General features: G+C 42.7%; 1 protein-coding gene across 1 annotated transcript in view; it reads left to right on the plus strand.

The window, feature by feature from the left end:
* CHCHD6 (coiled-coil-helix-coiled-coil-helix domain containing 6) overlaps nt 1–27,822 on the plus strand; it is a 478,181-nt gene that overhangs the window by 153,970 nt on the left and 296,389 nt on the right. The window contains exon 5 of the mRNA XM_082265088.1: nt 10,559–10,579. Coding sequence (XP_082121214.1) covers nt 10,559–10,579 — 21 coding nt within the window. The remainder of the gene's footprint in view (nt 1–10,558; nt 10,580–27,822) is intronic.

The raw sequence follows: 27,822 nt of genomic DNA on the forward strand, positions 1-27,822 counted from the left end.
AGGCCCTTTTCTACAAACCAGCTCCATAAAGACGTGGATCGGCAAGCTTGGTGTGGAGGAACTCTGGTGTCCTGCACAGAGGCCTGACCTCAACCCTACTGATCACCTTTGGAACAAATTGCAGTTCTAATTATAAGCCAGGTTTTCTCATCTAACATTAGTACCAGACCTTACAAATATTCTTTTGGCTGATTAGGCACAAATTCTCCCAGACACATTCCAAAATCTTGTGCAAAGCCTTCCTAGAGGAGTGGGGGCAGTTAAAGCCGAGAATCCTGCCCTAGCCACTGCTTCCCTGGTTTGAGCAGGGAATTGTAGATCATCCAGGATTCCCAAAAAAAACAATGTTTGGGTTCAAGTGGGATTGAGACCTGGAATACATTATTCAGAGTGTGTACAGTTCCCTCCTAGTATATATGCAGTTTGGGTATTCCCATATAAGACAAATTAAGTCCCCATGATCCCGACTAGCTGACTCTAAGGTACAAATATAGCTGTATAAGCCTTTGAGACACATTAAGGGAACATTTCTATACTTCTTGCAGTTAGGGATACACCGATATATCTACAATTTTTGGCCGAAAATTGGCTTTTGCCATGATTTTCATAGGTCATGTGACTTAAAACCGCATCAAAAACGAAACAAGGGTGCGTTTTTGATGCATTTTTGATGCGTTTTCAATTGATTTCAATGGGGAGGTGCATTACCAAAACGGAAGACATACATAGAATTTATAGGCATCTTTTTTCTTGAGCTCTTCTTGTGCTTTTTTAATGAAAAAGCTCTTTAAAAACTATTATTTAAAACGTTGAATATAATACTACAATGTATAAAAAGTGCATCCTGAAGTTTCGGTCCTGAATTTTCATTTCTGTGCACAACTACTTGCAGTGCTTTTTCCCATTGATCTTCCACAAAGGGACCAAGGTCTTTCTATTGTTAGGGGATGAGATTTCAATAACTCAGCCAATAAAATAGCGTACCACCATCTGAAAATGAGGCCCTTAGTGCAGGGGACTCCAACTTTCTATACAAAGCTCCAGTTTACTGTCTTTCAGGGTTTAGGGGGACTGGACTAGGGCCAATGGGAGTAGAACATTTCCTGGTGTCCAGTAGGAATAGTGCCCCATCATTGGTGTCAATGGAAGGAATTCTGCCCCATCGTTGATGCTACTGGGAGAAATTGTGCTCTTTCTTTGGTGTCAGTGGGAGGAGTATTGCCCCATTGTTGGTGTCAGTGGGAGGAATAGTGGCCCATCCTTGGTATCAATGGAAGGAATTCTGCCCCATCGTTGATGCTACTGGGAGTAATTGTGCCCCCCATTGTTGGTGTCAATGGGAGGAATAGTGCCCCATTGTTGGTGTCAGCAACAGAAATTATGCCCCATGGTTGTTACTATTGGATCAAATATTACAGCAAGGGCTGGATAAAAGCAAGCAAAGGGCCACATCCAGCCCCCGAGTCACAGTTTGGAACCACTGCCTTAATGGTGGAAGTGCTAGCTGTAATGTTAACCGCTTACCGACCGCCGCATGACTATTTACTGCGGCGGTCAGCCCCTCACAGGCAAAGCGACGTAGTACTACGTCGCTAGCCTCTGAGGGTCTAGGGAGCGAGCGCGCGCCCCCCCCCCCCCGCGTGTGTGACCGGCAGACCCAATGTCCGCCGTTCACTCGGCGATCGTCGGTGCAGAGGGAGAAAGGCAGGCGGCTGATGTAAACAAGCCGCCTGTCATTCTCCCATGTAGGAATAGTGATCTTACGGTTCTACTATGTAGGACCGTTGATCACTGTTCCTACACCTCAAGCCACAGCCAATCGCAGTTAGAATCACGCCCCTAGGGACACACATAACCCCTCCCTCGCAAAAAAAAGTTAACCCCTTCACTGCCAGTGTAATTTTACAGTAACAGTGCATATGTATAGCACTGATTACTGTAGAAATGTCACTGGTAACCCCAAAAGTGTCAAAAATGTCAGTCAAGGGTCCGATCTGTCCGCCCCAATGTCGCAGTACCGCAAAAAAAATCGCAGATCGCCGCCATTACGCGTTAAAAAAAAAAAAACAAACATATGTAGCATAAAACAAATTGGCCGAAAATGTTAAAAAATTTTGATTTTTACATTTTTTTGGGGGGGAATTTCATATAAAAAAATGTGAAAAATATTGTTATTTTTGCAAAATTGACGCTCTTATTTTGTTTATAGCGAATGATCAAAAAATCGCACAGGCGATCAAATACCACCAAAAGAAAGCTCTGTTTGTGGGGAAAAAAAGGACATCAATTTCATTTGGGTACATCATCGCACGACCGCGCAATTGCCTGTTAAAGTCACGCAGTGCCGAATCGCAAAATAGGCCCTGGTCAGGAAGGGGGTAAAATCTTCTGGGGCTTAAGTGGTTAAAAAGCAGAGCTTGGGATTAACACCATACCATGTGATTACCTGCGCTGTCACTGCATGCTTAAGTTGAAGGTAATAAAAGTACATGGAGTGCAAGAGAGGAACCTTTCCTGTAAATCCTCAAAGGTAAAACTGCTTTGTTTAATTCTGGATAAAGCAGGAAAGGGACTGAACTTGTAGATTTTGTTGCCTTTTTTACCCTTTTTTCCCTCTCCTCCTGTCCATGTGTCAGAACAAAGTGAATAAAAATCACCCTGACTGGGCCACAGTTGGCAATAAAAGCAATTTTTTTAGTAACTTTGGGCATTTAAAATAACTGTAACATAAGCTTTGGGTTTACTGACCCTTTAATCATCTACGTGTTTTTGTATGTCCTCTAGATGATCAATTTGGCGTGAATGCAGAAAAGCGTACTTATATTTACAGTCTGCCTTTGAAAAACTTTGTGCCTCTGTCAATATAATCATTCCATTGCAAGAAACATTTACAACCATCGATGTTTGAACGCATCGGCACGCCGTGTGCGGCTGTTATTTTTTCTGTATTTTTTTTTCTTTGTTCCTACTTTTTATTGTTTTTCTTTTTAAGAGATGGCTGCATGGGGGCAGATGAATAATCAGTCGATAAACATTGCTCATAGGCATAAACAAGAGGATTGCAGATCAGCCAGTTATTAGTCTCTGGGATACTTTAGGTCATTTTGTAGTTTGGATTTTTTTGAGATGAAATAAGGACAGAGGCAAGTTGCTGTAGTTTATCATAGCAGGGAGTAATGGGTCAGCTTTTGGAAGATTTTATTACCAATTAGAGCTAATATAGTGCCTGCTGTTAAATATCAAACTTGTCAGTAATGTCTATTTACCAAATCTCTTCCATCTCTTCAGTCTCTGGCAGGCTGGTCACATATAGCCTCATAAATTAAACTGGACCATGCCAAAGTGTGGTAAACGTTGCTTCTTTTTGCCGGTAGTGCTTTTTATTCAGCACCAAGATTTTCAGCATGATGACAAATTCTCGTGGGACCGTGAGCCTATCCTACAAACCTCCATGTTGTGAGGAAGGAGGTGGAATACATACTTCCTACATTTTTTAGATGGGAACATGGGAGTCCGCAGAACTTTTTTCAAAGGGGGGGGCATCATTTTAAGGTCACCCATGCTCCGCCCCTTTCCGTCCCCAAAGATTCCGCTTTAGAGAAGGACAGGCCAGGTTCTCCCTTAGATCCCCTTTAGAGCAGGCCAGGGTCCCCATAGATCCCTCTTTAGAGCAGGCGAGGCCAGGGTGCCCCATAGATCCCCTTTAGAGCAGGCCAGGGTCCCCATAGATCCCTCTTTAGAGCAGGCCAGGCCAGGGTGCCCCATAGATCCCCTTTAGAGCAGGCCAGGGTCCCCATAGATCCCTCTTTAGTTTTACCTTTTCACCTATATTCCCTGTGCTACCAGGTTTTCCTGCACCACCAGGTACTCCAGGCTCTCCCTGCAAAGAATATATATATATTTAGCCAATGTGACCCCCTTTAGAGCAGACTAGAGTCCCCATAGATCCCCTTTAGAGCAAGCTAGGCCAGGGTCCCCCATAGATCCCCCTTTAGAGCAGAGTAACCATAGATTCCCCTTTTGAGCAAGCCAGGCCAGGGTCCCCCATAGATCCCCGCTTTAGAGCAGGGTCCCCAAAGATTCCCCTTTTAGAGCAGGCCAGGGAATTTCCCACCTGCGGACGCCCATGGATGGGAATGAGGGACATCTATTAGCAAAGTTATGTAGGCATAGGGCACACACCCTGCCACGCCCCCTTAAAGGAGAATTATACAAAATAAAAGAGGATTAGGTAAACCCACAAGTGCTTTATGTTTTACCACTACTATTCCTTTATATTGGCTTTTGAAATTTGCAAATTCACCAATTTAGAAATTGGATGAAAGGTTAGCACTGCTAAATACTTTTTTAAAAGATAAGTAGTGCATTCTATATAAAACTATATACAGTAATTGGCAAAAAAATTTTGACATGTCAAATCGCATGTCAAATATCAGGCCGATGTGAACAGGGGCTTAAACCTTTAAATATATCAAGGGGTGAATATGGTTCAAGAGGGCAGTTTTTTTCAATATGAAACCAAAATCAAGAACACGGGGACATGACCTCAAACTAACTGGAGGACTGTTAAAAACAAATTAATTACAGGAATGGTACTTGATGCTTGGAATAAACGTCCAAGAGAGGTAAATGTCTTCAAACATGTTTGGGACAAACCTAGATCTATACTCCAAAAAAATTAACAAAAAAAAACAAAAAACGGGCAGAGTCAGAGTTGACCGAAAGAGATGGATCCATGGTGGGAATGAGCCCCAGCTAAGATTAGTAAATATTACTTTTTATTTTTTAAATGTGTGTGAGTGAATTATTTTTTACTGTATATCAGAAAGGTAATCTGCGTGAATTTTTTTGTTTTCTTCATTAGCCAGGCTATTTTTAAACCCCCATACACTACACATTCAAAGGTAATATGAATTATTTTCTCTTTGGTTTTCTTTTATACTTTTATTGTTTTAAACTTTTTTTTTAAAAAAGTAGGTTGAAATTTTGTGTGTATATGTGTATATGTATATATATATATATATATATATATATATATATATATATATATATATATATATATATATATATAAAGTATAAGCAGGTACTGGGCACAGCGTTTCCCCTGGGAAGGTAGAGAAGGTGTTGAATTCTTTTCAAAATGCATTCTTTTCCTTCTCTTTAATGCCAATTTTTTTACTTTGTTAAAAAAAATAGGTCAGGCAGAAACTATAAATGAAATATATAATTCGAAATACTGAACAAAATCAAAAAAACCCTTTAGGGAAACTAAAAAAAAAAAAGAAAAAGTTAAAAAAGAAGGGGTTAATGTATTCGTAACCTGACCCAGAAATGATAAGAAAGGCCAAAAATATCAGACAGTGAAGAGCGGCAGTTAGGCCTTGTGACAGAGTTTAGTTTGGAGAATTTGTACAGTGGTGAGACCTTTCACGGGAGGTTAGACGTCAATTCCTGCGCTAATGCAGCTGTCCGAAATTGCCAACTGAAGCGTAGGAAAGGGCACATGGGGGAGTAGAGGGCACAAAAATGGCTAGAACAGGGGAAAGAAAATCTTTTAATATTTTGAATAAAGAAAGATTTATTGTAACAAAAAAGCGCTTCATATTTTTTTTTTTTAAATCCTGAAAAGGTGCACTTCAGTTAAATAGGTAAGTTTGGCATCTAAATTGCTAAATGACTCCTGGCATTTTTACCCTGGCAATATTTCTAAGCAGCAAGAAACTTTGTATCTTCATTTACCGCCAGAATTTGGAGCTTTTGTTTTTCTTCTTTGTTTTTTTTTTTTGTTGCTTTTTTTCACATTTTCCAGTTCCTATTTGCCTCTGTTGTAAAAAGGATGTTCTTTAGCCCCCGTTCACACTGGGGCGACCTATCAGGCGACCTGGTCGCCTGACAGGTCGCCGTAGGTCGCCTTCCATAGAGAAGCTGTGGACCCGTTCTAATAGGAGCGACACAAGTCGCTCCGACTTAGAAAAAGGGTCCGGAGCTTCTTTGGGGCGACCCGGAGCGACCTGCATAGACTTCAATGTTATGAAGTCCGTGCCGGCCGCTCCGAGGTCGCGGGCGAGCAGCGCGCCGCGACCTATGAGGTCGCCCGGCAAAGTAGCGTCACCCCAGTGTGAACGGGGCCTTACAGAGCTCAATAGCTCAAGTTAAGATGTACACTCATAAACGGAAACACCCGCCTATGTTTGAATAAAGCAGACTAGTAACCTTTCTCTTCTTCAAAGGTTACAATTTGAGACAGGAGCTGACCAATGTTGTACTTTCTCTTTAGAAAAACCGAAGTGTTCTGTTAGCCTCGTGTCACAGGTGAAGCCTGCATTAAATATTAAAGCGTAACTCCACTTTTGTTGAGAAAAAAACATTCCCTGCTGGGTGATCTCTGCACATTACAAGGATTTTAACAAACTTTGTTGCAGATTCCTACCTTTTGTTATTCTGAAGGAATCCCTGTTTATTCCTCTGTGCTCCTGTACTTGAGTGGGTCAAATGGAAGTGGTTTCATAATTATCTATCAGCTGTGGCAGCTGCAGGGCACTAATGAGGAAATCTGCTGGGCTTGCATCCCTTTAGACGTGTTCCTAGAGGGGAAGAGAGGCATAGGGGGGAAAAGGGGCACTTGGGAGATAGAGAAGTGGACCTTCACCATGTTTTTCACACATTCCTAAATTTAATGGTGTACCCCCTCCTTTAAGAGAATACATTTTATTTTTTTATTGTTAAATACCCTTTTTGAGGTTGCCAACCTTCTGCTTTAATGTTTCTCTTTCACTTCCTGCAAACGAATGGGATACAAATGCCATGTATCCCAGAATTCTTTAGTCAGTCCCAGCCGCCAATCCCATACATGCGCACCCAGCACTCTAGCCAGGAAATCTTGCTTACATGTTGCCGATGCTATGGTTATGTGTAAAACAAAACAGTTTCTTGATAGTGTGCTGGCAGTTCATTGCGGGGGAGAGCTACAGAGATGCAGGAACTAAATGGAGAACAATCTATTGCCCCTAGCGAAAATGGCGGCAAAGGAAAGAACACGCAGTTGGAAAGTATTAAGAAATTTAAGATAACGCTAGCCTGCATGTAAGTATACATTTCTAAATTGTAATTTTTTAAACTTATTGAAAAAAGAAAAGGAAGGTATGATGGCGCTGCCTAAGGGGTAGATAGTATATGTGTTGTCTAAATATAAGTTACTACTCAGTGTATTGCTCAAAAGGAGCGAATACTAGTAAATAAATGGATAAATAATTATATATTTAATAATAATAATAATATAATAAATCAAATAAATAAATTATATCTTCAATGTGAAAAAGTGCTAAAGATCAATTCATTATATACACAAATGAATATAAATATAAAAATATATAATAAACAAAAGATAAGTTCAAAGGTCACAATGTACAAAGTGCAAAAAGACCAAAAAATTGATCATAATGCTGGAAAATAAATACATCATATGCATAAATTCATAATTAAAAACCAACAAATAAGTTATAAAGATACTTCAGATTTTAATTAGATGAATAACCTATGAATAAAAATTAATTTAGGAGTCCAAAATATTCCAATATGTGCAAAGTGCAAACAAGTGCAAAGGAAAGTGCCAAAAAATGTCTGTGGTCCTCAAATTCAAAAACTGTGAAAAAAGGTGCAGAGTGGGATAGTGCTCCCCCCGATAGGACCGCACTCACCAGATCGAGCTACCCCCTACAGAGGTAAAGATATGTAACCAGATATTATAAGGAGTAATTCTCAATCCCTCAGACACCGATCAACCCAGATGGAACTTTGTATATGGGGGGATATCTCTTCTCCAACCTTGCTGGGGTATACTCTTCACGGGTTAAGAAAGGAGGCTTATATACCGTGAATCTGTAAAAAATTAATGATTTATTTTATTTAAAATTTTTAAAATCCTTTGAGAAACAAAGTACCAAAACACAGTAGCGGCACAACTATTATGGGAATGATAAGTACAGTAACAGGAAACAGGAAGAGTAGTATAATGTGCCTGACTGAAATCGAGGAGGGCAAAGACTGACTCAGATAAAATTAATGATTTCTGAAGAAACAATAAACTTACATCTAGATTCGGAGATGCAGGTATGTATCGTCAGTACAGTTCCGGTATTCCACGTGCTGGAGCGCAATGCGTTCCAAACACCGGAAGTGACAGGGCGGAAGTGACGTAGCGACGCTCTACGCGTTTCGTCAGTGAAGTTAACAGTAGCCAAAGGAATGGAAAGAACACGCAGTTGGAAAGTACTAAGGAATTTAAGATAGCGCTAGCCTGCATGTAAGTATACATTTCTAAATTGTAATTTCATAACCTTATTAACCGTGACTTTATCATTGAAAGTGAAAGTAAAGGAAATCCTAAGTTTTTGGGTTGTCCCCAGAAAAGAAATAGAGGGGAAATCTTCCAATGGGGACACTAGTTCTGGTGACCTGGGGGTTCCCCAAGGAATTCCTTTTAATTTGCAGGGATTTCCTCTCACTTCCTATAGAAAAGGAAGGGACACATTGATTCATCCATTGATTCATCCAAAATTTAAAAAACAAAATGTTCTACCTATAGTTCTACTTTAAAGCGGTAGTGAGGTAAGGAAAAAAAACAACCTGCAAGGCAACATCATAATGTGCTAGTAGGCATCGCATACTACTACATTGTGAAAGACTTATCTTAATATAAAACCGTCCAGCGGCATGCTGTCACCATTGCAGAGACTTTCATCTTCACCTGGTCTTCCTTCCGGGTTTCGGACTTCTGACTGGTGGAGCCGCGATGATGTCACATGAGTCTCAGCCGCGGCACACAGCTTTGAAGGAACGACATGGGTATGCTGTTCTCCTCCAGAGCGCGTGCGCCAGCGATGTCAACGGCTGCCATTTGGTAGAATATCTCCTAAGTGGTGCACGCTTTGGAGATAATAATTTTTCCTACAGGTAAAAATAATAAAACAGGGTTACTATACAACTCTAACTTCAAAAAGGGAGTTATTTCTGCCTTAACACTCCCCCCACCTCCTAAACACAGTTTCTAGCCTAGGATGTCATTCCAGTCTAGGCCAAAATGACATGTGCTTGGTTCAACCTTCTGGGATACACATCATTATCCCACAGCTGGGGTGCCATAGAACTGAATGGCTACGTATATGCCCCTATACTTGTGTAAAGGCTGATGCTTTTCTGTATTTGCATTTTCCTGCGCATGCTTTACTGCCTTTGGAAATGTTGCATTTGGGAAATTATGTTGTACGTGCATTCTCTTCCTTTGCTGTATGCCTCATCTGTAGCTCCCTACCAATGGGAAAAGGACATGTTGTTTTTTTATGACTGGCATATTTTATTTGTTTTGTACTATTATCATATGTTTTAGTATTACAGATAGTTGTATAGCGCCAATAATTTACATATATATTATGCATTCACATCAGCTTCTGCCCCCAAGGAGCTTACAATTGAAGGTCCCTAACTCACGTTCATACATACACATACTAGGGCCAATTTATACAGGGACCAATTAACCCACCAGCATGTCTTTGGAGTGTGGGAGGAAACCCAGACAAGCACAGGGAGAACATGCAAACTCCATGCTGGTAGTGCCATGGTTGGGATTTGAATTCATAACCTGAGTGCTCAACCAATAAATTCACGTGCATGAGGCTTAAGTCCCGATTCACACTATAGCAATGACAGACATTGCATGTGATTCGGAGCTCGCTGCTCTGAAAATCACATGTGATGTCTGTGCAATGCGAATTCAGCCTTACAGATTGTATGGCTGAATTCGCATCGGATTCAGACAGAACACGCACAGGACCCTTTTTTTGGGTCTGCACCAGAATCAGATCGCATGGTGATTCACACCAATGCGATCCGCTTCATGTCAGAACTGTCAGCTGGCACTGCGATATGCAAACTGATCTGGGGGTGTCGTTAACTCTATATTGACACCCCCAGCGATTCACAAATGGCAGTGTGAACTGCCTGCAAATTGATTTTGATGCTGGAACCTGCAATGGATTCGGGTTCCCGCATCGCATATATGTGAACCGGCACTTACTCCCAAAGTTAGTAACTGTCATTTACAGCATTGTTAGTTTTATGTAAACACATGGTAATGTGCGCTACTTTGTTTTCATAATAAAAAAAAATATAGTCAAAAAAATCTGAAGACTAAATAAAGGTAAAAGTATGGTTTAATACAAAAAGGAAAAAGGTGAAAAGAATTCAGCCCCCGGAGTGAAGAATTGTGCCCGCTGTTGCATAGGAATGGCCCTTGAAGTCTCTTTTTGAGGCTTTGTAAGACCCGCGTTTTCTGCTTCGGCCCCGCTGTGCAGCGATTTATAGAACAGTCACCGCTCGCTGATCTAATGTTCTGCGATTTCTGAGCTTTCTCTACACTTGGTGCACGCAGAGCTTTGTGCCGCCGAACCTCCGACTTAATAAATCACTGACATTCTTGCTTTTTTTTCTTCCCCTCCTTTCTCTCTCTCTCTCCCTCTATCTCTCTTTCCCCCTCTCCTTTTTTTTTTTTTATTTTGCAAAGCCTGCGGATTTGGATGAATGGGTAAGCACTGTTTGGCTCGTTTTCATGGTTATTTCACTTGTCATATTGTCACTGTGGTGGGGATTTTTTGTGGAAGCCAAAGTGTATTTCATTTCCGTCTCTTCTCTTTGCCTTTCTCTGTGTTTTTTTCTTTTTTTTCTTTATTTTTTTACTTTTTTTCTCTATAATGGTTTCTGTAAAGTGGCCCATTTGTGCATGAAGGAATTAACAAACTAGTCTAATTGTTGTATTAACATTGATTAATTTAGAGACATGTTTTAAAATTAATTTAGAAGCAAAGACATGGTTCACATTTTTTTTTTTTTTTTTTTAATCTATTAAGCTTTTTGTAAATTCCTGAATCTTGACCGTATTAACAGTCTACGGTTGGTTGGCATGAGGGGCTCGATTTGAAGTAGGTGGAAATTGATGAGAGTTAATGTGAACCATTCCAAGTGGCAGATGATGAGATTACATCTGTTGACCGAGATCACGTGATCAGACCGCTGTCAATTAATGAGGTCACTCAACCAAAGTCTGCTGTGCTAGCGATTTTCACTAAAATAGGCCATAGATATTGGATCATAAGAATCAATGAAATATTTTGTTAACCACTTTCCTACTGGGCACTATTACGCCCTTCCTGCCCAGGCCAATTTTCGCAGGTGTGATCATATGACGCCCTTCCAGAATTGGATGACCACTCTGTTGCTGTCATTCTACAATTTCGCGGTCAGGAAGTGGTTCATATTATTATACAGGATTTCTAAAGCACCAAGAGCAGTGGCGGCTGGTGCTCCATGGGTCGGGGGGGCGTCAGATGGACCACACCATACCCCCCCCACTTGGACCACAGCAGCCCACACACCATACCCCCCATCAGTCGCCTGCTCACTCACCCTGGGCATGTGGAGGGCAGGCGGCGGCAGCGGCGGCTTCCCCCTCATTCTCCTGCGTCTCCTCCTCCTCCTCCTTGGCCAATGGCATGGCTTCTCCTTTCGGCCAATCGGGAAACGGGTCTCAGGATCCACATCCTGATTGGCCAGGAGGAGAATCCGTGTGACAATAGCCAATATTTATTCACTTTTGTCACACAACTGGATGGGCTCAGGGCGCAATGCTCTGCGCCCCGAGCCCACCCTTTTTTGAAGTCTATTAGAGCCTCTGGCTCTAATCACGTCTTCAAAAAAAAAAAAAAATCCCATTGGAATCCATGCGTCCGGTGCCCTGCATGTAGATTAGGGGGCCGGATGCATGGATGGGGGGGGGGGGGGGCGGCGCCCCTGCGCCCCCAATGGACAAGCCGCCACTGACCAAGAGTACTTTACAAATTGCAGCATAACTTCACCAAAAGTTTTGGCACTTTAATTTTAAGTTTTGGTACTTTAATTTTTTGGGAGAGAAGTGGGGTACCTGGTTTTAACAGGTACCCGCTCCCACTTCCGGTCAGATCGCTGGGGCGATCTGAGTGGGAGTTAAGCCCCTGCTCCTAACCCCACAGCCTTCTGAGACACGTCACAGGACCCAAATAGCTGTAGAACCATTGACAAAGTGCAGCTCGGCTCACGCATGTGTAGTGTGAAGCCGCAAGCAATCACAGCCGACTTCACAAAGTAAACATGCCTGGACCCGAAGGTGGCTGAAGAGCTGGCTCGGGTGAGGACCGAGCTGGATTCCTGGACAGGTAAATGTTCTATTATTAAAAGTCAGCAGCTACAATATTTGTGGCTGCTTACTTTTACACTTTTGTTTCTAGGGTGAAGAATAATTTTAAAGCAGAAATTTGGGATTTACCGAACTACTCTTACTCTTAAAAGTGTCGTTCCCCCCCTCCTAACATCTATTCTGATTAACCTATGGATGAAAGATATGCTTACCTATTTTCAGCTCACTCCAGTCTGGTCATGTGATCTCCCCTGTCAGCCAGTGCTTGACAATGGCTGGTTATGCCTGGCAGTGGTTATGTCACCCGTAGGCTCCTATCTGTTGTCAGTGCCTTCTTCAGCGACTGCTAGCATACATGGGAGACAGATCACGTGATCAGACCAAAACAGGTACATTTAAATCGCTTTCTTACACGGGTTAGTCAAAGTGGATGTTAGGAGGGGGGAGGGAGCATTTTTAGAACTATTTAAGTAAAGCCAGCAATTCTTCTTTATAGGACACAGTGCAGTTACGGCACAGTTTATTACAGGACGGTTAGGCAGGCTATGCTCATGGGGAGCTTACAATCTAAAGGGAGGGGCAAGTGATACAAAAGGCATTAACTGTGAGGTACAGTTTTTGGGTGGAGGCGGGATAGGACTAAAGGCGGACTATTATTGCTAACAAAGCACTCCCAAGAGGAACTTCTTGTGTTTGACAGTAGAGTCTACTGGACTAAGAATTTGCTGTAATGGATCTATGGATTTTATTTAAGATAGAGTTTAGAAGGATTGGAATACCTGCCAGTTTTTATTACTTGCCCACGTTAGGGAGATTCTCCCTCTTTACTTGTCCTGTTTACCATTCTCATTGAAAAAGAAAGTAAAAACTCATAATTTTGGGTTTTCTCCAGAATAGTAATAGAGCGCATGAGCTCTGAAGGAACGGCCACAGTTGTTGTTCCTTCCGAACCCCGTGCCGTGAATGGCAGGTCCCGTGCGCATGTACGGGAGTGACGTAATCGTGGCCCCCGACCAATCACAGCGCCGAACTAGGAAGTAACTCCGGGGAAAATGTCGACGGTGACCTATGTACGGGCACCACTGCGGGGGTTGTGTTCTAAGGTGAGTATTACATAATGAGCTAGCATGCAATGCATACTAGCTCATTATGCCTTTGTCTTACAAGGTTCATTTTTTCTTTTCATTTTTTATTTTATTATTTTAATTTGCAGGATTTCCTCTCACTTCCTGTTTTGGCTATGAGACACGAAGTGAAGGTAAATCTCCCAAATGGCACAAAGAGGGCAAAAAAAACCTTACAGGGGTGATTACTATCTAAAATTAAAAAGTTCTTCTTTAACCTCTTGGTGACCAGCTGCCGTACTTATACTGCAGGAGGTCGGCTCTGTCCCGCGAAAAGACATACCTGTATGTCGTTTCGTGGGACCACTAGTTAGGCGATTGGCTATAGGGGGAGCCAATCATCGGGTCCAGCAGCTACGATGACCACCGGGCACCGACGATCGCTCCCCGTGGAGACAGAACGGCGGTCTGACATTGTAAACACGGCAGACCGCTGTTCTGTCAGTAATGAACACAGGGATCCTGTGTCCTCTTATTTAGGAACGCAGGTCTCTGTGTTAATTTAGCAAGCCCATCCCCCACCCAATTAGAAAGCACCCCCTAGGGACACATTTAACCCTTTGATCTCCCCTGGTGTTAACCCCTTCCCTGCCAGTGTCATTTGTACAGTAACAGTGCATATTTTTAGCACTGATTACTGTAGTAATGTCACTGGTCCTCTCAAAAGTGTCAAAAATGTCAGTTAGGTGTCCAATCTGTCTGCCGCAATGTCACAGTCGCGCTAAAAATCGCTAATCGCTGCCATTACTAGTAAACAAAAATAAAAATTACATAAATCTTTCCCCTATTTTGTAGACGGGATAACTTTTGTGCAAAAAAATCAATATACACTTTTTTTTTTACCAAAAATATGTAGCAGAATACATATTGGCCTAAAATGATGAAAACATTTGATTTTTTTTTTATTGATAATGTTTTATTGCAGAAAGTAAAAAATATTGTTTTTTTTTTTTCAGAATTGTCGCTCTTTTTGTTTATAGAGCAAAAAAATAATAATTCGCAGAGGTGATCAAATACCACCAAAAGAAAGTTTTATTTGTATAGGACATAAATTTTATTTGGGTACAGCGTCCCATGACCGCGCAATTGTCAGTTAAAGTAACGCAGCGCAGTATCGCAAAAAATGCCCTAAACCTTAAGGGGGTAAAACCTTTCCGTCCAGAAGTTGTTAAAGATAAAGTATGGTAGAGAATTGCGTGGTAAATCTAAAGCAGTCTAGAGTTTTTTTGGTAAACCTAGTAGAAATTTGGACGAGGATACCATTTATTGTCTAAATACGAGGATACCATTTATTGTCTGTCTAAATACGAGGTGTGTCCAGAATATAATGAGAAATGAGAATTAAGTTTCTATGCACCTCACTTGGGGTGGGGTGCCAGGTATACCTTAGAACACTGATCAGTTGCGTTCCAGCTCTGTCAGAGTTGAGACATTCTTTTTGTGACACCCTGTTCAAGTGCCTCGTATTAGGAAAAATGCGAGCAAGTTTGGAACAGCGGTACGCAGTAGAATTTTGTGTGATATTGGGTAAAAGTGCATCAGAAACTTTGGAAGTTGTGAGGAAAACTTATGGAGAAGCTGCACTATCATCTGCATAAGTGTACTGATGGCACAAGGCCTTCAAGGAAGGACAAGAAGGTGTTGAAGACGACTAACGATCAGGATGCCCCTCTTCACCAAAAAGGAACAGAATGTGGATGCAGTGCCCACCTGGTTCCTGGTATGGTGAGTAGCTATCCCCCCTCTCCCCCTGGAAGGTTTTGGGATGGACGTGGGCCCCTCCTTGGGAAGGTCAGATCCCCGGGTTCCCCTCCTTCCCATCAGGTCTGTTGCTAACCATGACCGATGGTTCACTATCAGAATGATTTCAGAGAAAAATGGGAATTACCAAGTCCATTGTTCGTGAAATCGTGACTCAGGATTTAAACATGAGAAAAGTGTGTGCAAAACTTGTTCCAAAGAACTTGTCACCTGATCAGAAGGAACACCATCAACTAGTTTGCCCAGACCTGTTGGCTTGTTTGGAAAGAGAGCCTGATTTTTTGAGTCAAGTGGTCATGGAAGATGAATTCTGGGTGTTTGAATACGATCCTGAGAAGAAGAAACAAAGTTCAGAATGGCACACACCCACGTCACCTCGCCCCAAGAAAGCTCGAATGAGCAAATCAAGTCAAAGTCAAACTACACAGGCTCTGAACGCCATTCTACTTGAAAATTTCCAGGGATGCTTTGAAGAATATAAAAATCTCTGGGAGCATTGTGTACACTCACAAGGTGCATATTTCAACCAAAGAACTTTTAAAATTCTGGACACACCTCGTAGATCATTGTGCAACGTTTCCTGGCATGCTAGCCTCTTTTCGGTATTTTACACCTTTTTTGTGGGGTCAACCTGGTGACTCATGGAGTCTTTGAAGCACATCTCCCCACCTGATAGAGAGGGGGCTCAGGTAAGTATTAGGAGAACTGAGCGGGGAAATGCGCACAGGAGGTTTTTTTTTATCTTAATGCATAGAATACATAAGATAAAAAACCTTCTGCCTGTACAACCACTTTAAATGTGGTGGTTGCGTTATTTTTCTTTTTTAGGCTTTCTTTCTTTTTTTCCTCACCTGGTGATCCTGACAGTAAGTCTGTTGTTTTTCATAAGAACAAGCTGTCCTGCCGGTGTAGTAGTTGGAGGGTTGAGGCTTACAATGATCCGCTTTTATTAATTTTTATAAAACCCCAAAAAAACAAAACTGCATCTGTATTTAAATCTGCTAGTCCATCTAAAGCCTGGTACACACTAGGGATCGACCAATATTGTTTTTTTGTTGCAAATACCGATATTTTGGCCATTGCATATCGGTATCAGCCGATATGGGCCGATATTTTCGTACATTTTAAAGAAATTTTTATTTTTATCACTTGACAGAGGGATCTGGGGGTCTAAAAGACCCCAAACCCCTCCTCTGCACTTAAAAGCATTAAAAACGCCAAGTTTGGCTGTTTTGAATGCTGTAATTTTTTTAAATCTGGCGCCAGTACCCAGAAGTGATGTCATGACATCACTTCGGGGTTTTTACATGGAGACCTGATCAGAGCCGAATGCGGCTTTGATCGGGTCTTCAGCGGCCGTGCAGGCTGGTTGCCCGGGTCTCCCGGTGGGACGGGAGACCCAGGCGAACCACGGAAGGCGGCGGGAGGGGGCTTCTCAGCCGCATCGGTTGTCATTACAAAAGAGCCAACTATCGGCTATGGATGCCGGTACCGGGGGTGATGCCTCTACAGTAGCTGCAGGCATCACCCCGGTACAATCACTTTCCGAAATATCGGCAATATCGGCCACCTTGGGGAGAGTGCATATCAGCCCTCGATATATCGGCCTTGCCGATAATGGATCAATCCCTAGTACACACTATGAGTGTTTTGGGCTGAATGAAAAAAAAAACCTGTCACCTCTGATTGGAGCCGCTGTACTAAGGATCTGACGTTAGTACAGAGATTACACCCACTGAGCTGTTGTGTTTTGACAGGGGGATGGCCCCCTTGCCAGAACACTCCGATAAGCGCTCTCTGCCATTGGCTGAGGGCGCTGATTGGGAGTCGGTCAGCTTGTGTGTATGAGGGCTCTACACTCACCTAGACTGGCAATGCTGCTGTCTAAAGGTGCCCCCTTTGCTCCTTCATCCAGGGTGGAGGCACTCTAATGAAGTGTGTTACTGGCGATATCACCTGGTGAAAACAGAGGGGAAAAAAGCCTAAAAAAAATAAACAAATGCAGCCACCACATCTAATGATCGGTAAGCTACAAATATAATATATTTTTGCTTTTGGGTTTAATACCGCTTTAGGAAGGAAGTACCGCAATCCTCACTAATTTAGTGATACGTTTCTATTTTTTTTTTTTAAGCACCTGCAGTCTGTCTTTTTAAATTAGGTTATTGCACAATATCTGAAAATATCAAGTTAAGCCCCGTACACACGCGTCGTGAATTTTCGGCCAAAGTCCGATCGGCCGATTTTCGGCTTGTTAGTATGATGCTTCCGACAACCGACTCTGACTTTTCGGCCCGAAAAAAATCTGGTGTGCAGGCTATAACATTTTTGTTGGCCGTCAACAGAACGGCCGATTTTCCGTCAGTCAGTACAGATTTCGGCAGACAAAAATCTGATGAGCAAGACTGGGCATGCTCAGAGAAGAAAAAACACACGGAAAGTCAACCATCACATGATATTACTTCAGAAGTAGATTTTTGTTGGCCGAGAAAATTTGTGTGCAGTCTAGGCACATTCCAACCAACACAACAACACTCTGGACAAAAGGCGGACGATCGGTCAGCGGATAATCGTTGCGTGTGTACGAGGCATTAGACTTTGCCCACTAAGTTGATAGATGGGAGTTGAAGGCTTATAGATGAACTTGCAGGAGGTAGAGATCTCAGGAAGGGATCAGCTAGAATGATGATAGTCAGTACCGGGAGAAGGTATTCAAGTGTCCAGGAGGAGGATCCAGCAAGGATTTGCAAGGATCCAAAATTGCACCCCCCTCCCCCACTGTTCATACATGCTGAAGAATGGGTGTACCACCCTCCATCTATTTTTTTGCCACCTTGCTTCACTGTGCCCAGGGCAGCTGCCCACCCCTTGTCCCAGCCCTGATGATCGTTACTAGACCTCTAGCTAGTAGTCAGGAGGCGGGGCAGTGACACAGAGTCTGTGTCCTCATCCTCCTTCTTATACAAGGCCTCCATATAGCACAACAGAGATGGATTGATCACAATAAAGTGTGCGATAGTTTACAATAATTTTGGCAGGTAAAACAGTTGTATTAAATGTATTATTATTATGCAGCACTTTCACATCAGTCTCTGCCCTCCAGGAGCTCACAATCTCTATCTCACATACACACACTTTAAATATTCCAAATCACAAATAGAAATCTTAGATCATAGCCAGAAAGGTTAAACGAGTGAGAACCAAACCCATCTGTGGCTTTCAAAGCTTGCTCTTTTTTTTCCCCAACACTTTGCTAGTTTTTCCTGCAAGCAAAAAAAAAAAAATGGGAACTAAAAATTATAAAAAAAAAATACAAAATCACTCTGAAACAAAAGGACATGCACTAGAATCCCCCACAAACTGCAATCAGCTGCCTGGCCTTTCAGGAAACCTTTGTGCGGCTAAATCTGCTAAGTGGTTCAGAGTAAAAATAATGAAAGGGATACGCACTTTCTAAAATGAAAGGTTGCTAATTGCTGGTGCCAATTGTTGCACCTTTTTGGCATCAGTCGGTGGTTGCCGGGAATACGCTTCCCATTGGTTTGAGTAGGCAGTCCACAGATCACAGGTTATTCTGTCTAATGAGTTTTCGCATACATAATATTCATTAAATTCTGCAGCAGTTTTTTCCTTTCCTCACAATAGGGGCCAGTGGTATCCGGAGAGGTTAAGCATCGTCTGGCTTTGCTTTTCGGCAAGCAGTGAAGTGGGCGGTTTAGCCTAAATAGCTTCGATTTATTGCTAGTCGTGAGTAGTGAGGTTAGCCCAGAACAACAGAGTGGCCATTTTCTGGTGTAAACTGTTATTCTGCTTCTCTGTGTTATTACTTCCCTTAACCACAAGGTTTTACCCCCTTCATGACCAGGCCATTTTTTGCTTTTCAGCACTGCGCTTTTTTAACTGGTAATTTCGTGATCACGCAACGCTGTACCAAAACAAAATTCATATCATTTATTTCACACAAATAGAGCTTTATTTTTGTGGTATTTGTTCACCACTGTTTTTTTTTATTATTTAAATAAAAAAAGACTGAACATTTTGAAAAAAAAAAAAAAAAAATCTGCTATATACAACATATCCAATAAAAAATGTAAAAAAATTAGTAAATTTAGGCTAAAATGTATTCTTTGGTAATAATAAAATCCAATACGCATATATTAATTGCTTTGTGAGTAAGTTATAGCATCTACAAATAATGGTATTTATAATGGAATTTTTATTTATTTGTTTATTTTTATACTAGTAATGGCGGTGATCAGCGACTTATAGCGGGACTGCGATGGCGCGGCAGGCGAACTGACACTTTGTTGAAACTGGCTGACTCACATTGACATCATCAGTGACACTATTACAGTGATCAGTGCTAATAATATCCACTGTCACTGTACTAATGACACTGGCTGGAAAGGGGTTAACTGTGTGCCTAACCAGTGTAAAGTGTGCTTCATTAACTAAGCAATGTGTGCTTTGCAGGGAGAAAAAAAAAACAACCACATTGCTGCACTCAGTACAGAGCCCTGTGTTGTTTACCAACATAGGGTTCTCTTCTGTCCAGGGCAGCCATCTGAAATGTTGGGGCCCCTTACACAGCTGTAGGCCTGGGCCCCCAGGCCTGACCACCAAGTTACATCCTCCTCCTCTACCCGGGCCTGTGAATGCATATAATTGAATGCTAGGATGCCAGGCGGTCCTAGCAACCAATAATTTCGACAGTGGCAGCCAGCGGGAGGCTGGGAGTCAGGAGCCAGTGCAGCGTTGCCAGTGTAGGGGAGAAAAGGAAAAAAGGGGAGGTGTCAACTTGGAGTCCGGGCATCCCTCAGGACTGGGCCCCTTGGGACACCCAGGCACCCTACATCTGTATGGGCTGTACCCAGAGATGTATAGTAACTAAGTAGAACTACTTCACTACTGTACTTAAGTACCGAAAGGCAGTATCTATACTTTCCTGGAGTAGAATTTTTTTCTCCTACTTCCACTTTTACTTCACTACATTTTTTCAATGATTTCAATACTTCTACTCCGATATTTTATTTTTTGTGCTGCATAGTTATTCGTTACTATTATAAAAATGACCACTGCCAGAACAGTAGATGGCAGGTTTCATGAAGCTCAAAATATGTGTATTATCAGCGCATACAAAAATAAATGCTACTGTATGTATAAATAAAAGCTGCATTTGAAATAATAAAAAACAATATGATGTTCAAACTTTTGACTTCTTTCTTTAATAACTACATAACGCAGTACTTGTACTTTTACTTTCAGTACTTAAGTAGCAATTTTTTTTTTCAAAACTACTGGTACTTTTACTTTCAGTACTTGAGTAGCAAAATTTTTTAAAAAACTACTTGCAATTCTTCAGTACAAAAAATGTTGAATACTTTAGTACTTCTACTCAAGTCACTTTTTGATAGAGCACTTCCACTTCTACTCAAGTCACTTTTTGATCGAGCACTTGTACTTTTACTCAAGTATGGGTTTCGAGTACTTTATACAACTCTGGCTGTACCCCCCTAAAGGCGGCCCTGCTTTTGTCATTCGATCAGCCAATCGGCATGTGACAGCCATCATTGGCCGGGATCCACTGATTGACTTGTGCTGTACCAAATGACAGCACAGCTGGTGCCCCCCTACCTGGAAATACCAAATCACATACATGTACATGATTTAGAGCAGCAGGGCTGCCCTGCCGCAGTGTGAAATCCCTGGTACTCCTGCCAGTCCCACAGCTTTTTTATTAAAAACTGACCATACTTTTTTTCCTGACACGGCCTCCTTCACAGCCATTCACTGTGAAGCTCAGTGTACTGCTGCATCTCCTACCCCCAGCTATAATGCAGCTGAGAACAGAGGGAATGTGATCAATTATATAAAAAAAAGGGAAAAAGGTGTTTATAATGCTTTTTATAGCCATACACAAATGTTTGCCTTTCATTTCTATTGTAAACTGAAAGGGGTTGTTTTACAAGGTGATCGTTTACAACCACTTTAAGAATATAATTGGCCCTTAAAGGTATTTTCCAGGCTTGACCCAAATCCCCCCCCCCCCCCCGTCTACCCTTCTAGACTTTGTCTCAGCATTCATTTTTTTTTTATTTTACCTTGTTCCTACAGTTCAAAACTATTTGTATTACTTTCTGTGACATCGTCAGGGTTTTAAAATTTTTGCAGGTGCTACTGCTGGGCACTCCATTCTGATTGATGTACGCTAGGCCCCAGAACTACATTTCCCAAGAGCCCTTTCCCTACATACAGTATGTTTGCAAGCTCCAGGGACTGAAGGCAGCTGCATTGTATTGCTGGGATAGAAGTCAATGTATGCATATGGGGATGGGCCCTTGTGGAGTCTTCTAATATTCGGTCCATATAAGACCAGCCTTACGAGATCCTATCTCTTGGAAACTTGTATCTAGGGATGGGCTCTGTGTTCGATTTGAACATCAGCTGTTCGCGTGTTCGCTGAACACTCAAACAAACAGGGCGCTCGGTGAGAAGTTCGCCCGCCAATGAGCGTCCCATAATGCACTGCGCTCTTGCAGTGCATTGATTGTTGATGATTGGCAAAAGCAGGCACCTGACCTGTATGCTTTGGCCAATTGCAGCACAATGTACTATCAGAGCCATGATTGACCAAAGGCAGAGTGCCATTGCCCAATCATGGCTCAGGGGCTAAGTCCACACCCCACACTATATAAGGCTGCTGCTTACACAGCAGCCGTGTATAGTGTGTGACAATAGAGATTGGGCAGGTAGTTAGTGGATAGTGTGTTCAGTCGGTTCAGTGCAGTCAGTGTAGTGTACAGGCATACCCCACTTTTAATATGTATGGATATGTTGTAGTCCTGGGTCCCCTCTCAGTGCTCACCAAGTTTAATGTCCCTGTCACTTATGGTTCCTGATCAGTGCCATGTCAAGCTGACCAATATTTGCCGTAGATGGCAATGAGTACTGAAAGCTGAAAATTGGTCTGGGCAGGAAGGGGATAAAAGTGCCCTGTATTTAAGTGGTTAAGGGAAACCCTATGACAGAATTAAAAAAACGGTATGGGGCCCCCACCCCAAATCTATACTGGGCCCTTTGGGTCTGGTATAGATTTTAACAGAACCAAAATCCACACCAAAATTTGAAAAAAAAAAACGGAGTAGTGCTCTCTCCCCCCCCCCCCCAAAAAAAATCTGTCTGCACTGGTAATCAGAGCATTGATTACCAGTGCAGACCCTGGGGGGGTTGCCACTAGAGACACCAGGGATGCCCACCCATGGACACCAGGGATGCCCACCCATGACCACCAGGGATGGCAATCAGGGCTCAGGGAGCCTGCCAGTGGTGCCCTTCCTATCAGTGCTGCCCACCATTGCCATCTATCAGTGCTGCCCATCATTGCCATCTATCAGTGCCGCCCACCAGTGCCCATTATTGCCCACCAGTGCCGCCTATCAGTGCCCATCAGTGCCGTCTACCAGTGCCCACCAATGCTGCATATCAGTGCTACCTATCAGTGCTGCATATTAGTGCCACCCCATCAGTGCCTGCCAGTGCGGCCTCATCAGTGCAGGAAAAAAACGTATCCATTTACAAAATTTTATAACAAACAAAGAACTTTTTATTTATTTTTTTCAAATTTTTCGGGTGGTCCTGCCCCTTGCCTATAAAAGAACTGTCAAAGCTGAAGAGCGGGCATACAGCGGGTAGCCTCTTAGAAGGTAAACCAAAGGAGAAGAAGAAGGCAGAGCTATCCAAATGTTGGTGTTATGAAAGTACTGTGTAGACAGCCAATGGATGTAAAAACATTTATTTAGAAAGTCAAAAGTTTAAAATGCAGTAAAGTAAGGAAAATCAAAACCAATGCTGTACCAGACTGATCATGCAGGCGGTGATTGGTAATAGACTGCAGGTCTACTGGGTGAGAGGATCCCATTCCCTGGGGTGGGCTGAGATGGAGGCAATCCGAGACTTTGTGGAAGCCGTGGTGAAGGGGAGTTGAGCCGGACCAGCCGGCACTCACCGTGTGACGTATTCAGCAGCACAAAGGCAGGGTGGAAGTCTTGAACCCAGAACTAAACCAGCCTGGAACGCATGAAGGAGAACATTGGCGTGACAACACGTTTTGCGCTCATGCGCTTTGTCAAGTCCACCCCGTCCCAAAGCACCCCCCCCCATGTTGAGGGCATGTGGCCTAGTATGGTTCAGGAGGAAAGGGGCGCTCACCCCACCCCCCCCTTCCTGACCTGCCAGGCTGCATGCTCGGATAAGGGTCTTTTTTTGTGAGGGGGTACTCACTTTTGTGAGATACTGTATATGCCTTTAACCACTTCTGGACTGGAAGGATTTTCCCCTTTAATGACCAGGCCATATTTTGCGATTCGGCACTGCGTTACTTTAACGGACAATTGCGCGGTCGTGTGACACTGTACCTAAATAAAATTGATGTCCCTTTTTTCCCACAAATAGAGCTTTCTCTTGGTTGTATTTGATCACCTCTGCGATTTTTTTTTTTGTTTTTTGCGCTATAAACCAAAAAAGAGCGACAATTCTGAAAAAAAAAAAAAAAAACAATATTTTTCACTTTCTGCTATAGAACGTTCTCAAAAAAAAAAAAATTAAAAATTAAATTTTTTTTTAACATTTTAGGCCAATTTGTTTTCTGCTACAAATTTTTGGTAAAAAAAAAACGTATTTTGATTGGCTTGCGCAAAATTTATTGCGTCCACTAACTACGGGAAAGATTTATGTAATTTTTATTGTTTTTTTTTTTTACTAGTAATGCGATTTTTAGTGGGACTTTGACATTGCGGCGGACAGATCGGACCCCTGACTGACATTTTTTACACTTTTGGGGGGACCGGTGACATTACTACAGTAATCAGTGCTAAAAATATGCACTGTTACTGTAATAATGACACTGGCAGGGAAGGGGTTAACACTGTGGGTGATCAAGGGGTTAAATGTGAGCCTAGGGGAGTGATTCTAAATGTGGGGGGGGGGGGGGTGTGGCTTGTGAAATGATCATAGAGACCTGTGATCCTTTATAGAAGGATCACATGGGCTCTGTGATCATTCCAGGGAGAAGAACGATCAGCTGTGTTTACAACAGCTGACCGTTCTTCTCTCTCAGCGGGGAGAGATTGGATGTGTCAGGCGGCAATCAGAGCCGCCTGCCCCGTGCATCCGAGTCCCCGCTGCCGAGTGGGGGCGGGAGTGCGCCGCCAGTGGCGCGTGCTCGCCCCCTATCTGCAGGCAAAAGCGACTGACGTATACTTACGTCGGTTCGTGCAGGAGCAGCTGCCTGCCGCATTATAACTGCGGCGGGTGGTCGTTAAGTGGTTAAAATGAGAATTTTTGATTTTTCATGTCCCATAGAAAAGAGTTTTCATGTTCGCTAGAACTTTTTCCCTGTTTGAGATGTTCTGGTTCGAACCGGGGGGGTGTTCGGCCCATTGCTACTTGGATCTATGCTTTTAATTTTACATTGTGACACAGATCTGGACAATGGCCTTCAGTTTATTTATTCTGATCAGGGCACGGTACATATTTTGGAGCTCGTCGCTGTTTGTTTAGCGACAATGTAAATAATTCCGCCCGTTGTTTCGGCTGATTGGTTGCTGGCACAAGTAAAAACACACACAGAAATTACATGGAACCTCAGACAAAAAGAAAGGAGCCCCAAGTGCCTATTATATGCTTATTATAAATCATTAGCGCAGAGAAATATTTACACTGCCTGGGTGCAGGCACGCCGTCCTGGAAACCATATGCAGATGCGCACGTGCAGCTTAATTAGCAGCGGCAACCCCTATTATTTGGATAGCACCCTTTGTGTGCCAGAAGGGCCACGATATAGGCCCCTCAAGGGAGCATTCAAGTGTTCTTGTGTAGTGCGGCTCCTCCGGTCTAATTAGCAGAACATGGTGAAGGTGGGCATAAAGTGGCATTTTATTGTCAGATACAGCTGATTGTACTACAGTATCTATTAATGTAGAGCTTTTAGTTCATTAAACTCCAGGCTGATTTAAAGCAGAACTCTAGCCAAAAATAACAAGATAAAAAAAATTGAAGAACCCAACATAAAAATACAGAATCTGCTTTTGCTGCATTATTTTTACTTTAAACCAGAGCTGTCACCTTCAATACTTTTTTCCATCCCAGCAGCATTCAACCTACTTCCCGTGAGCCCAGGCTGTCCTGGACCCAACCCTAGCTCTCGCTCTCTCACTCTGCCTTTTCTTTCTATAATCATGCTGCTTGTAGGCAGGGGAACTAATTGGCTCCTTGTACTGCTTCTTCTTCTCCCCGTTTAAGCTCTATTGTACAGGGACTGCAAAAGGCCAATAAAACCCCAAATTCAGGTACTTAGATTGTTTGCAATATAAAAAATATTTAATGATGTATCTATGATTACAGAGTTGCATTACCCACTGAAGAACCACCTGCCCGCTATGTACTGCGCATAGGTGGCCCCAGGGCCAGGACAAGGGTGGGCTGAAGGAGCGGCTGCCCTGGGCACTGTTAATGTGGGCTGGGGGGGGTTACCATGAGGAGATGGGAGGGGGGTTTGTGTTGGGAGGGGGTAGTTGGAGGGTGGCAGAGAGTAAGAATTGTTCTAGGAGAGGGAATTAGGGGGGTCTCAGGAATGGTGATTTGGGGGGAAATAGGATAAGGATTTGTGCTAGGAGGAGTTTTTTTTTTTTTTTTTTTGGGGGGGGGGGGGAGGGGGCAATTTGTGTTAGTAAGGATGATTAGGGATAATTTGTGCTAGTGGGGAAAATTTGGGGGGAGGATTCATGCTAGGAATCGGTTGAGAGGATTTGTTGCTCGTGGGGGGAAATTGGAAAGCAGAGCATTTGTACTAGGAGGGGTGATTTTTTTTTTTTTGGGGTGGGGGGGATTGTGCTGGGGGGATTTGGTGAGAGAGGATTTGGGCTTAGAGGTGGGATGGGGGGGAGGGCAAAGATTTGTGCTGGCAGGGGGGGATTTCAACAGAGGGTAGATTTATTCTGGAAGAAGGGGAAATTAATGCTTAGGGGGTGCTCAATTTTTTTTCTTTTTTGGGTGGGGGGAGATTTTTGCTGACACGTAATGCTCATACATCTTGGGGGGGGGGGGGTTTCCATGTTTGCCCTGGGCTTTAGAAGACCTTGTCCCGGCACTGGGTGGCACTAGGTGGCCCATGCAGGTAAAGGGATGTACTGGTACATTGCTGCCTGTTTCCGGGTTTAGAGAGCCCGTATGTGTGCTCCTACGTCAACACCTGCCGTGATTGTACACAGCGGGAGTCTGTCAGCAGATCTGATGATTGGCTGTGTCCAGTCACAGCCCAGAGCTCTGTGTTGACAATCAACACAGGGTTGTGTACAGAGGGAACAATCTCTCTATTTCTGAGCCCTGCAAAGCAGGAAATTGAAACAAAGAGATCCTTAGTAAAAAACAGCACACATTGCACATTGTTAGGCACCCCTTGATCGACCTAGATGTTAACCCCTTCCCAGCCAGTGTCAGTAGGGTGACAGTGCATATTATTATCACTGATCACTGTATTAGTATCACCGGTGATGTCAGTGGCAATTAGTCAGTACCCCCCCTCATAACATCAGATTGCCTGCCACACTGTCCCAGTCCCATTATAAGCTGATCACCACCAGCAGTAGTATAAAAAAAAAAATTCTTATATATATATATATATATATATATATATATATATGTTTGTAGACGCTATGCAAATCAATCAATATACACTTATTGTGCTTTTTTTTTTCTTTTTACCAAAGACATGTAGCAGAATACATTCTGGCTTTAATTCATGAGGAAATTATATATTATATATATATATATATATATATATATATATATATAATATGTGTTTTTTTTAGGGACATGCTTTACAGTATAGCAGAAAGTAAAAAATATTGTTTTCTTTCATCTGTCTTTTTTCATTTATATAATAAGAAAATAAAAAACCCACTGGCGATGTGATCAAATACCACCAAAATAAAGCTCTATTTGTGTGAAAATAAATGATATAAATTTTATTTGCGTGCATGACCGAGCAATTACCAGTTAAAGTAGCGCAGTGCTGAATAGCAAAAAATGGCGTGTCGTGAAGGTTGTTAAAACCCCCTGCAGCTCAAGTGGTTAAAGTGACGGCTATGTTTTTTTTGGCTTAAAATAAAAAAAATGTGGCAGTCCCCCACTGGTGTTACCAGCTTTCCCTACGCCAAGTGACTCTGGCAGTCCCCCACTGGTGTTACCAGCTTTCCCTATGACAAGTGACTCTGGCAGTCCCCCACTGGTGTTACCAGCTTTCCCTACGCCAAGTGACTCTGGCAGTCCCCCACTGGTGTTACCAGCTTTCCCTACGCCAAGTGACTCTGGCAGTCCCCCACTGGTGTTACCAGCTTTCCCTGGCCTGGTCATGAAGGGGGGTAAATCTTCCAGAGGGGGATTGGATAGGAAACAAAACATGGGAAAATGTACATGTATTGCGGGGATGTATTGAATGCGTTATTTTATTTTATTTTGCTCAAAAACATGTACTAATCGGCTAATCTCATACATTAAAAAAATAATCTCGCCCCCTTTTGCTAATTTATAGATTCTACCTGAATCCATGATTCATGGATGAAGCAGGATCTTTTTTTTTTTTGGGGTACCCACATTGCTCCCTAGTGATGTAGACACTTTGCATTGGTTGTTTATTAGGGGGGTTCTCACAGGGTC

Source organism: Pelophylax lessonae (assembly GCF_965119305.1).
Source record: "Pelophylax lessonae genome assembly, chromosome: 8".
Taxonomy (NCBI): domain Eukaryota; kingdom Metazoa; phylum Chordata; class Amphibia; order Anura; family Ranidae; genus Pelophylax; species Pelophylax lessonae.